Genomic DNA, 14388 nt, shown 5'->3' with positions numbered 1-14388 from the left:
CTGCCCAGACCTCACATCACCCTGGTGGCTCCTCGCAGGCGCCCAGGAACTCTAAGGAAGCACTGCAGGAGAGCGCCTGCAATGTGCCACGCCTTCCACCAGGCGGCGGTAGCGCACCTCCGAAGTCTCGGAAGGAGGCCCGGGGGCCACCGGGAGGACAGGGTGCTGGAGCTGACCAGCTCTGCCACCGACTCACTGTGGTAACCATCCCCCCGGCCCCCCCCCCCCCACGTGCTGATGCGCCTCCGGGCCTCAGTTTCCCATCCATAAAAGGGATGGGTTGGACCTAGAGTCATGAAGGACAGAGAAGGCGGGGAGGGCAGGTGCACACTCGGACCGGCCAGCGGGGGCCGACACACCCCGGCCCTACCCCCTCACCCCCCCCCCCCCAGGAGCCCGCGCAGGCCCGGGAAGGGCGGGGCGAGGCCGCCGGGGGCCCACGGGGGCTCACCTTGGCACGTCCGCTCGTCGGTCAGCAGCTTGTAGCCCTTGCGGCAGCCGCACTCGAAGCTGCCCACGGTGTTGCGGCAGAAGTGGTCGCAGCCCCCGTTGTTGGCCAGGCACTCGTTGATGTCTGCGGGGCGCCCAGCGGGCGGGGCGGGGCGAGTGGGCTGGGCTGCCAGGTGGGGGGAGGCCCGCCCCCGCCCCTCCCTGCGCCCGCTGCCCGCCGCGGGGTCCGGTCCCCCACACCCATCGGAGCAGGCGGCCCAGGGGCCTGGCTCCCAGCGGCGGGGGGCCGGAGGCTGAGTTACTGCCGCCTCCCCGCGTTGGCGAGCCCGGCGGGCTTTCGTGGCAAAGAAGGGGGGGAAGCGATGGCTGCCATGCGTGGCAAGACCACGGGACGGGGGACGGGACAGGACGACACTCGGGGAGGCAGCGCGGCCTGCAGCGGGCTGGCTGCTTCCCCACGGCTGCGACCTGGGGCGAGCTCCTGGGCCCCTGGAGCCTTGGCTCGCCCGCCTTGGAAGAACAGCGAGAGGAGCAGATGAACTAACGGGTCCCGGGGTGCTGGTGCTGAGTGAGTGCTCAGTCAACAATCTGTAGGTTTAATGCCCCTGTTTTACTGATGGGAGGCTTAGAAAGGTAAGGGTGTTTCCGGGCTAGCTGGCTTCCCCCTCTAATTCCACCTGTTTGTTTGAGCTGTTTCTTCACTCAGCATCCAACGAACGAGCTGTGGCTGGACCCTGAAGGTCACCTGGCCTAACCCCATGCAATGAATGACCCCTCCCAAGCAGCCTGGCCAATGGCACATATCTCTAGTGGCGGGGCGGCTTTCTCCCTCGCAGCACCGCCTGTTGGCTGATGCATCACAAACGTCCCCCTGACTCCTGTGTGTTCCTTCCTGCCCCCCCCCCCCCCCCCCCGGCCCTGCTTATCTGGGTTTTGCTCTCTGGGTTCCAGGCCAGCCTGGACTGTGTCGTCAGAGACCTTGTCCCTGAGATGTCTCTTCTGACTCCACAGTTCCTCTTGGGCCCTGACCCCAAGGCTCCCCATGCTGACACGACCCAGCACGTACTAGCAGAGCTTTCAGAACGGGGTTCTCACCCTGATTTGGAGGGGGTGAAAGGAAGTGAAGGAAACCAGAAAGGACTTCTTGGAGTTGGCCCCCGGCCACATCTCAGCAGAGCTGCTGACTCAGACTCCCGCCCTCGCTGAGCCTGGCCTGAGTGTGAGGGCCCGGGCTCCCTGTCCTGTATAAATGGCACTGCCCAACAAGCAAGGTCCACCGGCCCCCTTTGTGAGGAGCCCCATGGAGGGGACTCTGGCCCATCCCAGCGACTCCAAATCCCGGATGGCACCTCACTTTTTTTCCCTCAAGCCAAACGAGCTAGACCTGACGCCTGCAGAAAAGTCCTAAAGCGGTGCTCCCACAGAATGTTCCCCAACAACAAAACAAACCCTAGGTGTGTGGTCCGGAGCAAGGCTGAGACGCCCCTGTGGGCAGTTCTCAGAGCTCCAGGGAGGGGATCTAGCATAGCACAGGGCCGCAGCAAGCCTGCCAGGGTCGGGCCCCAGAGCGGCTTTCCTGGGGGGATCCCTGCGGGACCAGCCTTTGAGGAGTGCAGGGCACCCAGCGGGCATGCCCTGCATCTCCTTGCCCTTGGCTGCCTTCCCCCCAACCCCAGGTACCTCTACCCCAGAGACCCATTCATGTTTGCATGCTCTGGTGACTTTGGCACCAGGAGGGTGGCAAAGGAGGGGAACCTGAGGTGGTCCCCACTAAGGGAGGCCTGCGGGTCACCAGACCTGGCCCCGAAACCAGACCCTGGCCTCTGAATACAGTAGGTGCTCTATGTGTGCACACCGAGATGATCACTAAAAACAATGACTTCCCAAGTCGGGGGAACTCTGCACACGCGTGTATTCCAGGAACAAAAAGGCCTAAGGGTGAGCCCAGACCCTACAGCAGGTAGTCAGACCTGCTGGTGCTCACTGTTCCTACTGGGCACCACCTCATGCTGGTGACCAGGCCAAGCACTTTCTGGCTAAGTCTTGTGTGATCTTCAAAACAACTGGGGGACCAGATCCCCCCTTTTATAGAGGGGATTGCAGCTACACACAGCACCGTGCTGGCCCTGCAGCCTCCAGAGAAAGCAGACATTAAGTTCAGTTGAGGGCCCATCCTGGGCAGAGGCCTGGGCACCTCTGTCATCCTCTCCCCCTGGGGATTATAAGAAGACAGGGAAATTTCTAGCTAAAAGCCTCCGGCAGGAGAATGGAGACCTGTCTCCGCTCTGTCCCAGCTAGCTGTGTGATTCTGGGCGGGGAAAGGCACCTCTCTGAGCCTCAGGTTCCCCATCTGTGAACAGGGCTGGGAACAGGTGCCTCTCACAGACTAAATGTGCAGAGCGGGTCTGCCTCCTCAGGAATGCCTCAGGCCTTCTGGAACCCCAAATCCCATCATCAACCCCATCTGGGCCTGTCGGAGGAAGGGCTGTCATGGCAACCAGACAGGCCATGGGAGGCATGTTTGCTTGAGGCCAGGCTGGTGTGGCGGCTGCCTGGGGGTCAGAGTGGGGGAAGCACCGCCAGCCCCAGCCAGGATCCAGTCACAAAGCCCCTGGACCTTCATTCTGCTGGAACCCCGGGGTGCAGTCTCTCCCCTTCCCGCCCTTCTAAGGCTCCTCTCTTTCCTCACTGTGCTCACACTGCCCCCGACCCCACCAGACAGCCAGCAGCCCCCTACCTGTCTGCAAGTCTTCCGTGGCCCCCGGTCATCCCAGGATAAAGGGCCAGCCCCTTTCTGTAGGCCCCTCCCTGGGCATCCTGGGCCTGGATGCCCTGCCCTCCTCTTTCCGCACACTTGGCTTCTGCCTTGGCAGCCCAACTCCGGCAGCATTCACTGAGCGGATGAAGAATGAAGGAATCGGAGAGAAGGGCTGGGTCTTGGGCCGCCAAGGAGGACCTTCGGAGGCATCGGCCAGTCAGTTCAGGCCTCAGGGGGAGGGGGAGGAGCTACAGGAACACACTGTAGGACAAATACTCCTGCCCCCCTCTGCCCACTCCCGCTGAGGGGGCACAGCGTGGCAAGCCGGGAGCCATGTGGGGGGCTTCCGGGTGGGAGCGGGCTGGCGTCACCCTGGAGCAGCTTCGTGGGGAGGGTGCGCTGCTGGGCAGAGGGCAGGTGAGGGAGGAGAGGAAACAGGTGGTGGGTGGGAGTTCTCCCAGATTGTTCTAGAAGATGTTGGGAGGAGGGGCCGGTGTCTCTGAGGAAATTCAGGTTCCAGCTCCGGGAGTCAAGGCCCCAGAACTCCCTCCTCTCAGAAGGGCCAATCATCAATATCAAGCGGGTGCAGCACCGAACAGGGGAACAGGGTGCCTTGAGGCTGAACCCCTGCACTGCCCACACTCTTGAAACAGAGCTTGGGACAAATCCTCCTGCACCACAGCCCCCATGTTTCAGGCAGAATAACCCCTACTTTCCCATGCCTGTCTCCACCTGCCTGTGGGACCCCTGTGTGCTCAGGGCTTTCAGCTCTGGATTTTCCAGGACCTTTGTTACCTTCATCCTCCAGCCTTCTCGCTTCACAATGGCTTTTGGCTTCCAGAATACACTGAACCTTTGAAATCACTCCTTTGATATCCCCTTCTGGGCCCTTGCCAGGACCAGGATGTGCACGCCCACTGGGGAGCTGAAGCCGTGGGCCGGGAGTTCCCAGCTGGGCTTTGTCCTGCCAAATGCCCGCGCCCTGACCTGCACCTCTCCCGTCCGGCCTGGGGAGCCCAGGCTGTGCGCTCCAGGCTCTGAGACGCCAAACCTGGGGTCTGGAGGTCAGCCTTCATTTTCCAGTGTTCCCTGATTTGAGGATATTAGGCAGTTTTTGTCTAGTCCCACAATCCTTAAATTTTAACTCCGAAAGGGGCGCCTGGGTGGCTCAGTCGTTAAGCGTCTGCCTTTGGCTCGGTTCATGATCCCAGGGTCCTGGGATTGGGCCCCGCATCGGGCTCCCTGCTCCGCGGGAAGCCTGCTTCTCCCTCTCCCACTCCCCCTGCTTGTGTTCCCTCTCTTGCTGTTTCTCTCTCTGTCAAATAAATAAAATCTTAAAAAAAACAAAATTCTACCTCTGAGGACAATATCTGGACTGCTCGTCTCTACCACCGTGGCCAGCACCTGGGTCAAGCCATGTCATCCCAGCCTGGGTGACGACAGCAGCCGCCTCGCTGCTCTTCCAGCCCCTGCCCAGAGAACCCCGCCCAAGCCGTGGTCGGGGACCGGCTCAAAAGAAAAACCCGAGTCTGTGCTTTCCCTGCCCTGGAGTGTCTGGGGGTCTCGCCAAGGCTTGGCAGGATGGGCCTCCGGCTGTGGGGAGCTCCCCTCAGCACCTCCCCTCCCCCAGACATGAGGTGGAGGTGAGGCGGGGACAGGTGTCCCCCCAGGCCACCGAAGGCCAGGCGGGGGGCAGCAGAGGTCCCCGCAGGTGCTCTGCTTGGGTACGGCTGTGGGCGCGGACAGGTTGGCTCCTGGCACCAGCTCCTAGCCTCACGTCAGGAACTGAGACGTGCCCGCCTGTGGTCCCGTGCCCGGGAGGCAGGCGGCGTGGCCTGACTTGAAACTCTTCTGCCCCAGCTCTGAGGGCATGGGGCCGGGCCTGCTGTGTCGCCTCTGGCTATGGGGGCGGCTGGGACCGCGGGGAGCCCTGGCCGGTCCCCCCGGCATCTGAGTCCACATGTTGCCACTCGCCTCCAAGTGGGCTGAGCAGGCGCTACAGAAGGGCTTTATTTCCAAATAAACAGGTGGAAGGACTGTTATTTTTGTCAGTAATCCCTAGTTTCTTCCCAGCAGAGCAGCTAGGAAGGAGAAGTCACATACTATCTATTTTTACAGGCTTAAAAAAAGGCCCCCTCGGACTTCTTAAAACCACCAGAAGCCTCCGCTGTCCGTATCTTCACCCACTGGACTTGGGAAGTTCAAGTCCTCTTCCCTTCCGCTCCTGGCCCCCCAGCCTGGCCTGCTCCCTGGCAAGGTGGGAGGCAGGGGGCCAGGGGCAGAGGGATCTGAAGGGCCAGTCTGGTGCTGAGCGGGCGGCGCTGCGGGGCTGCAGCCCCCTCCCTTGCAGGGGGCTCTGGTGGTCCCCTCTACTCCCTGCCCAACGGCTGTGGCTGTTCAGGGCTCCTTTGTCAGGGCTGCAGGGTGGCCCCTTCAGTCTCCAGAGCCCAGCCAGCTCTCACTTCCCCGCTCCCCTCACTTCTTGTTTCCTGAGGGACCCCTAACACCCTAAGCACCCCTGGAGGCACTCAGGAACTCTGTGGGGTGAGTCAGGGAACAAGCGGGAACAGAGCAAGCCCTACCTGCTCTCACTTCCAGAGGCCAGGAGCTCGGCCCGTTCCTGCCAGCTTCTCCCATCCTCCCAAGAGCCTCGTTTCTAATTGCAAATGGAGGTCCCTCTGCCTCCCCAGTCCCCCGCTGAGAGCCCCCACCACGTCACTGCCACTCCTCCAGTGACAAGGACACACAGCATCCTCATTTTTCTAACAGTGGCAAGAAGACAGTCCCATCCCGGTACAAGGAGACCTGTCCTTCCCAAACCTCCCTGGGTTGTGCTGTTGCCCCAGCTCCGCCAGGTGCGACCACGAGGGCAGGGGTGAAGAGATGGCCAACCCCCGCCCCCCCCAGGGCCACGATGAGTCACTGTGGGCCCAGGAGATCCCGCAGTGAAGACACCGTTAGCCTAGCGCAGTGGGCAGTCCTTTCCTTGGACAGCAGGACCCTATCGAGGCAGCGTTCCCTTGAACCCTGCTGGGGAGCCCCGGCGCGGCACCCCCCCGCCCTCACAGGCAGCCCCCGCCCCTGCCTGAGCGGCTCCACGCTGACCTTTGCACGTCTTTCCGTCGGGCTGCAGCGTGAATCCCACTGGGCAGCTGCACCGCACGCCAGTGGCCGTATCCCTGCAGGTTCGGTCGCAGCCTCCGTTGTTTACTGCACACGTCTCTGGGGGGGGGGGGGGAGAGACAGAGATGCTCAGTCTCCTCCGATGGCAGCCACCGCCTTTCTCCATCCGTGGGGGCACCACCTGAGACAGGACACCTGAATTTGAGTTCTGGCTGATCCTCTCTAGCTGTGGGCTTCCCTGAGCCTCAGGCTCCCCATCTGTAAAATGGGAGAATGGCACCATTCCTGTGGGGCTGCCAGGGAGGACCCACTTTGACGAAGGTGACGGATAGGTAAACGTCTGCACACTAGAGGGCTGTGCTGGTGTAAAGGTCACTGCCAACAGGTCAACGTTGCTGAGATCAGCCTGGCTGGTATTTAGCTGCCCAGGGCCAGATTCCTAAACCCTTGTCCTGCCTGGACTTGGACTCCAAACTCAGACTCGCGGTCCCTGGGGCTCCCAAACTGGTCTCAGCATGGACTGGCTTGTGGCCCTGGCTGTGGAGTTTCCAGGGAGGGGTTCCCCGAGCCCGCACACCATCCATCACCTTGATGAGGCACTCAGCTCAACATCTGTTCTCACTGAGCCATAAGCTAAAGGCGTCTGGTTTTTGTCCACTTGAAGCTTGTCTAGTGTTTTTATTCCCTTTGCAAATTCAAAGGGCCTGGAAAGGCTGGGGCAGAGCCTAGGTCACCGAACCCATCGTGTGGTGAGAATGATCCTCCCCAGGCCTGGAGAAGGGGCTGGCAGAGCTGGGTCACCAGGGCGCAGGTGGCCCGCACACGGAGGAGCCCGTTCCTGGGCCTCTGAGCCTTTCAACTTGGGTTTCTTTCCAAGCATCTGTGTGCTTTGATCTTGTGGGAACTGTGCCTGAGTGGGCTTTCCTCTTCTCTTCGATGTTGGGAACCGAAGAGCCAAGGGCCCCATCTTTTATAACCCGAAACCCTTTGCCTGCCTACCTTGGCTTCCTCTGGGCACCTGGCCGTGTGCCTTTTCCCTGAAGGTTCCCCCTAACTGGTTTATTCCGTCTGTCCTTCTGTGGTGTCTGCATTCCCACAGGAGTGATCACTGAATACATACCCCAGGAGTCCCTGCAGCTAATTATACCAAATTCATGATGCCTTTCCTTTGAACTTCAATTTGTGTGTATGTGTGTGTGTGGGGGGCGGGGGAGGTGGGCAGGGCCGGGAGGGGGGGAGATCGGGCTTTCCCTTCTGGGTGTGTGTGTGTGAGGGTGCATCTCTGTGATCCTGCCGGGTGGAGGGGGGCACAGCAGGTGTCGTCCTGAGCATCCCAAGCACAGGGGCTATGGGTGGCAGAGGGCCACTGGCCCTACTTCTCGAGGCTAATGCCCTCACCATGATAGGATGAGCTGTAACTGTGATTGAAAGGTGAGTCTCCCGAGCCTGACTCTTCTCTGTGTGTCTCCACAAATCTTAGCCCTCCAGCTGGGTGTGGGCAGTTCTGTGAGCCTTCCTGCCTCTGTGTCTGCCGGCCCAGTGGTGTGGAGACCTCCTGCCTGCTAGCATCCCCAGGCCCAGCTCAAAGGCCACCTCCACAAGGAGCTTCCCGAGCCCCCGGTGCAGAAAGAAGGCCACCGCCCTTCCCTGCACTATGCTGGCCTGTTACTGGGAGCCAGGATCTGACTGGCGTATGGCCTGCTCAGGCCCTCTTGGGGCAGTGGAGGTGGGCAGGCCAGGGTGTGAGCGTTGGCCCTGTTGCTCACTGAGTGACCCAGGCAGGCTACCCCTTGGGCTGGACCTCAGCACCCACACCTGGCAGGTGAGGACGACAAACCTTCCCTCTCGGGCCTGAGATGAGGCTCAAACTCCCCACGTGAAGCACCTGGTCTGGGTCCTGGCAGGTTGGAGTTGCTTCGCCAATGGTAGTTTCTCCCTCCTGGACTTCTAACCAGAGAGGAAATCCTGCCTCCCGGACCCAAATCAAAGAGCCAACGCAGGTCCCAGGTGCCTTTTCAGCCTTTTATGTGGAGAGGGGCCCGAGGGGCTGCCTGCTCTCCAGGTGCAGGTAGTTAAGCCTCAGGCCCTGAAGACCTGGGGCTGGGGCAGAGCTGTGACCTTACTCGGCGACAGTGATGTCGACTGGGCCTCTCTGTGGTAGTGGCGGTGGAGTGTGGGGTGGGCACTGGGGGCTGTGTCCCTGAGAAGTGTCCTGGCCAAAGGGGCTCCTGTTGGCCCTTCGCATCCCCGGAGGCCCTGGTGGGTCTCGGAATCTTGGCCTTCCAGAGCTGAGGGGCCTTGGCACCCACTGGGCAGGCAGAGGCCAGGAGGGGGCTGGGGTCAGCGTGGAGAGTCACCCACTCTCTAGCCTCTCCCCTGCACTGTGCACATGTTTAATCTCCCATGTTGCCCTAGACGATGTTTGGTGCCTAAACTTCAGGTTCTGAGAGGGTGGCTCTGGGCCCCCAGGGAAGGCCCCATGGGCTGTTCTGGGTGCTGACCCCTTCATCCCACAGCACTTGGTTATGGCGGGTCACCCGCTCCAGTCCCAACTCAGCCTTCCAAGCCTCATGTCCCCTAGGCTCTTAGCAGCTCTGTGAGGCGGCTCCTGCCCCTTCCACCTCTCGGGCAAGGACTCCACCCAGGGTTGTGCGGCTCATAAGTGGCAGAGCCGGTGGGACCTGCTGGGTCTGACTCCAACCCCCCTGACAGCCCCAGCCCCAGGACCCCACAGCGCCAGCAGGTACTGTGCTCTCCGTACTCTGCCCTGACGCTTCCTGTTCCAGGGCTCCCCGCCTCTGAGCATGCTGCCCCCATCCACCCCTTCGCCTGGGGCCCCCAGGCCTGGTCTTGCTACTTTTTTAGCATCTGATTCTAGCCCCTGCCCCTAACTGCTGCCATTCTGGGTCAGACGACCAGAGTCCTCCTTAGTGACATTCAAGTCTTGCCATCGGTCCCTCTCTTCCGGACCACCGGCTCACTCTGGGTGTGCGTCCAGGCTCGTGCGATAATGCCAAGCGCCAGTACTTACTGAGGCCAGGCCCTGTGCTGAGCGGGGGAGGGGGCAGTGGACTGAGCAACCAGCTACCAGCCTGTCCTCTGTGTTGCCTGGGCCACTGCACCTGCCAGGCCTCCAGCATCCCCTCTACAGCGCAGGGTTGGTGGCTGTGTCATTCTGAGGTTAGCAGATGTACACGGCACGATGCAATATGCACAGAAGGGAGGATGACAAAGTCTACCCAGTCCTTTGGGCTCAAGCGGGGGTTGGGGACTGAAGTCTACAGTTACAGGATGGGCCAGCCTGGGTGGCACTGAGAGCTTTGTCCCCGGGAGTTTCCAAGCAGAGGCTGTTGAAGGAGCTCCTTGCCTTGGATGGCATCAGCCTGGGTCCCTCCCCCTGGACCGCTCTCTCCGACCGCCTCAAAAAGCAGCCTTGCCTCTCTGTTTCCCAAGACTAGAGGCCACCCGGGCCTGGTACTGGGCCACCACTGTCTCAGATGCAGAAACCGGACAGCCTGTCCTCTCTTTTGACTGCAGGCTCACCCCGAATGCAAACGGCAAACATGGGCTGGGGACTGCAGTGGTGTTGTCTCTGGCTCTCAGGGTGGGGGATGCAAAGGGGGTGCTGCAGGTTGCCCTGTGAGGCCACACCCCATCCAGGGGCCCACGCTGCCAAGGGCGGCTGGAGTCCAGGCGCCATACCTTCGGGGGTGTGAGGGGGAACGGGGCAAAGCCGAACCCCAGAGTGCTGTCCCAGGGAGCTGAAGACTTTCCTTTTGGACTCTGTGAGCCCTCAAGTCTATCCAAGAGAGCTACTGGGTCTTTCTAAAGCCTCTCCTCTCCTCCTGGAGGGAACAGAACCTCCCAGGGCACAGGCCTCTACAGCTGGACAAAGGATCTTCTCACCCACTGGCCTCACAGCGGCTCCAGAAGTTGGCTTCTTCTGCAGCCAGAGAAACTGAGGCTCAGGGAAGTTCAAGAACTTGTCCAGGCAGGATCAACTACGTATTGTGAGACCCCGTGCAAAATAAAAATGAAGGGCCCTTGCTCAAAAATTAAAAATTTCAAGACAGAGGCAACTGAACACTCAACCACCTGGGGGCCCTTCTGAGGGCAGGGCCTGGGGCACGTGTACGGGTCACACACCCGTGAAGCCAGCCCCGTGTCTCAGGTCCCTCAGTTATTTGGAGAAGCCAGTATTTGAACCCAAGGTGGTGGGACTCCAGATGGATGAGTGAGCCAGACCAGGCCAGAGAGCCAGGTCTTTGTTGGGGGTCCTCCTAGTGGCTCGCAGTGGGGCCGCGGAGATGGGCGAGGGGGGAGAACTCTTACCCTACGCGGCCAGCCTGGGCATGGGGTGGGGGTTAAAGTCGGAAGGGGCCTGAGCGTAAACTCCTTTGCAGCAGGTGGGAAAACCCTAGATGTGTCACCGGGCCGGTCTTTGGTCCTTCCCCTGGGGCATTCCTGCTCTGGGCCAGGCCCGCCAGAGGCTCTGGACACAGAGACAGAGCAGATGTGAGCAGGGGAGGCCAGCCCTGGGCTCGGACAGAGGGCTGCTCTTTGAGTTGGCGCTGCCTGTTTGCTCTGCCCCAGGTCTGGGGCAAGGTCTGGCAAGGCCTGTGAAGGACAGTCTCAGTCACAGGGCAGTGGCTGAAACATGAGCTGTGGAGTCAGAAAATGGGGATGCATACCTGGCCCTGGGACCTCGGGCAAGCCCCTCTACTCCTTGAGCCTGGGCTTCCTGACATGCGACGTAGGGGTGATGGCATTTACCACGGAGTTTGTGCAAGGCCCAGGCAAGTGTGGACATCACAGTGCTTTGTGAATTGTCACAACAGTGACCACACGCTCACTCTCGAACCTCTGCATGGAGAGTCTTAGCACCCAGTCAGTTGCTGATTGATCTGAATTCCTGCTCTGTGTGGGGAGATATGCCTCAGAGAGTCCCTGGTTTTTTGGAGACCTCAGCTTGGTGGGGCAGCAGATGGGTTCACTGCTCTGTCTAACCATCAGTTTGGGAATGACTCCTTGGCGCTGGGTGGCTGAGAGATAGAGATGGGTCCGACACTGACCCAGGCCTCCAGGTCTCAGGGGTTAACAGTTTATCAGGGGAGACAGAATAGGGCCCGGACTCTGCCTTTCTCACAGGAGTCCGGGCCCCCCTCCCCCAGCTCACCCCATCACATCCAAGCATGGGCTCCACAGATGGCTCCCTTGGCCTAGGCTCGTGCACCCCTCAAGACTCCGGAGGCCCCTCTGAGTTCTCCTGAGCACTGCTGGCTCTCCCAGGCCCCAGGCTTCTGTTCAGGTGGTTGTCTCCCCCCAGAGACCACTCACTCCCCAGGAAGAGCTGTGTCAGGGGGACCCCATGCCCAGCACAGGACCGATTTCTGCTCAACGATGGGCTGAAAAAACGAGCCTCTGGAGGAATGAGGTGGGGCGAGGTGACCAAGCCCCCGCCCCATGCTGGGCCTGGCAGGGGGAGGGTGCCTAAGATGAACCCGATGGCACAGAGGACCTGCGAGTCTAGCAGCACCAGCCAGCGGCACAGGCACCGGGCGAGGTGGAAGCTCACGCGGGCTGACGGCAGGCTGAGCGGCGTCACCTGGCTGAGAGCGCCCTGGGGAGAGCTGGACGCAGGTCCAGAGGCCCGAACGCCACACTTAGGAGTTCCCGATGCGCTGTGGGACTTCAGGCAAAGCACCCTCCCGTCTCTGGGCTGTGGCTTTGCCCCTGTGGTGTGACTGGGAATCCCAGGCTTGTCTCCAGGGCAGGCGTCAGGCCTCACCCCAGAGGCTCTGATCTGGTGGCTGAGGTGTGAGGCCCATGACCCACAGAGACCCTGTCAGCCCAGACATCTGCCCTGTCCCGTGAAGGCCTCACCTTGGTGGTGGGAGCAGCCCAAAGCTCTTGCTGCAGCCTGTCGAGGCCTCAGTCAGGCCTGGCCCACCCGCCCTTCTGCCACTAAGATCGACAGAAGCCACTGGGAAGAGGGGTGAGCCATTGGCTCTCCCAGCCTATCCGTGGGATCTCTGACCTTTGATCTCTCCTTCCTTAGCTGATTCCTGAGCCTTCCATGGCTCCTATCACTTTGGGATAAAAGCCACACTCCCTGGTAGAGCTCTGCACACTGGCCCGACTCTCCTGCACGGCCCATCTCTTCGTGCCGGCCCCACTGACCTCTGGGTGGCCCTGTGGCCCACCACGGGCACTGCCAGCAGGCCGATGTCCCTTACTAGTCTGGCACAGTGAGGCTGGTGGTCTTCTCGAAGTGCCTTGGGCAGGTGAGAAGAGTCAGGCCTCAGGCCGATAGCAGAAGCCGCTTCCCCAGTCACTCAGCAGGGAGTGGGGAACAGGGCTCATCCCTGTCTGCTGCCTGCCCCCTGCTCCTAACCACGCCGCCTCTCCGCCTCTGCCTGGCACCCCTGCTCTGCCTCAGCCAGCGGATGCCCACTCCTGAGAGCGCTCTGCAGAGAGTGTGGCTCTTGCCCGTGAGGGGAGAGGCGCCACGAGGGCCGGGCGCTGGATGCCTCTGCCCTAGGAGCAGCCGCAGCTCTGAGGAAAGCCGGGACCTGGGGGGCACGCCGGGGAAGGGGGCAGGGCAGTCGTGGAGGCCAGGACTGCAGCCCCAGCAGGGAAGGGGTCCTAAGCCGGGGTCCGAGGGGAAGTGGGAAAGGAGGCCTTGGAAGCCCCGCTTGGCACCCGGCACCGCTCTGTCACATCGGAGGCCAGCAGACCTCTTGGCCCATGGTTCTCAAAGGGCCAGGCTGGCCTGGAGGCAGCCTTGGTGGGTTCCGGATTCTGCCCTTGTAGCACATAGGTGGGTGACTGTGAGACCCCCCTGGGCCCTGTGCTCACTCTGGCCCAGCTGTGTGGAAGCCCTCAGGCCCGCACCAGCCCACCAGCTCCGTCTACCTGGGACCCGGCCCTGCTCAGGGCAGTTTGCTGTGTCGGTGGAACTGTCTTCCTGGAGGCACTGGGCAGGCACATGATTCCAGGGGCGACACCCTCTCACGGGCCGGCCTGGTGGGTGGGATTTCCACACTGGTGCTCAGAGCGAAGGACCCTTCTGGACCTGAGGTATGGTGCCTGGCAGTCTGTAGCAACAGGGATTGGGGCTGAGCGCAGAGAAGAGGCTGGCCAGGAGTGAGATGAGCAGACCTCGGGGAAGTTTCTTCAACCGAGGTTTTATATTAACGCAGGTGGCAGGAGCAGAGCCAGGGCAACGAGCCTTTTCCTGGCCTCTGGCTTCTGCCTTTGCTCTGGCTACTAAGGAGAGGGGCGCTGAGAGCAGACAAAGTGGGGCTCACAGGCACTCTCTTGTTTGAGGCCATCCTCAGGAGGGAGGGGGTGGGATCATTATGCCCATTCTATAGAAGGCTCATGAAGGCCCAGTTAGTGACCCTTCCTCGGCACTGTCTTGCCCCCTCCACCACGTGGGACCATGGAGGTTTGGGGGTCAGACCCTTCTTCTCAGAACACCCACCACCAGCAGCTAACGCTCCCTGAGCACTCACACGCCAGGCGCTGTATGTCATCTGCCCACCTTTCCCTAGAGGGAGTGTGGGGTGGCATCACGGGAAGGGCAGGCCTGTGTGACACTGGGTCAGCTGCCCATCCCTGGCCTCAGTCTCCTCATCTGTAAGCTGAAGGGCACCCTTGCAAGTTGCTGGGAACATTTCCATGTCCAGGTACAAAAAGACTCAGCCCAGAGGCTGCTCAACAGAGGGAAGCCTTGTTCCGGGTTCCTGACGGCTGTTGGGATTCAGGGAAAGGTAGGTCAGAGGACAGCTTGGGGCCAAGGGAGGCAATGCCCAGCATCCATACACCCCTATTCCCCCTCCTACCCCATGACTTCCTGGGGCCAGTGAAGCTGGCACATGGGTCCTGCTTTACCTCTCAGAGCTCTGGCCTGTGAGTTGGGCAGACCTCATGGAAGGGTCCAGGTTGCACGTGCCTGGATGGCCTCTGAAAGGCACTCGTTCACCTTGCTGGTTCTTTAGGCCCCCTTTCCTATGGCACCACCACCTCTGACCTGACCAGGGTCAGGCAGGCCC

At 61.3% G+C, this 14388-nt stretch overlaps 1 protein-coding gene across 2 annotated transcripts in view; it reads right to left on the bottom strand.

Annotated features, from left to right (window-relative positions):
* Positions 1 to 14388, bottom strand: part of SCUBE1 (signal peptide, CUB domain and EGF like domain containing 1) — a 142917-nt gene that overhangs the window by 33654 nt on the left and 94875 nt on the right. For both annotated transcript variants that reach the window (XM_027594583.2, XM_027594584.2), the window contains 2 exons: positions 6314 to 6430; positions 452 to 574 (listed from right to left, as the gene is read on the bottom strand). In XM_027594583.2, coding sequence (XP_027450384.1) covers positions 452 to 574; positions 6314 to 6430 — 240 coding nt within the window. The remainder of the gene's footprint in view (positions 1 to 451; positions 575 to 6313; positions 6431 to 14388) is intronic.

The sequence above is a fragment of the Zalophus californianus genome, chromosome 9 (assembly GCF_009762305.2).
Source record: "Zalophus californianus isolate mZalCal1 chromosome 9, mZalCal1.pri.v2, whole genome shotgun sequence".
NCBI lineage: Eukaryota > Metazoa > Chordata > Mammalia > Carnivora > Otariidae > Zalophus > Zalophus californianus.
Note: the sequence above shows the minus strand (reverse complement) of the source record. Positions and strands in the feature narration are given on the sequence as shown.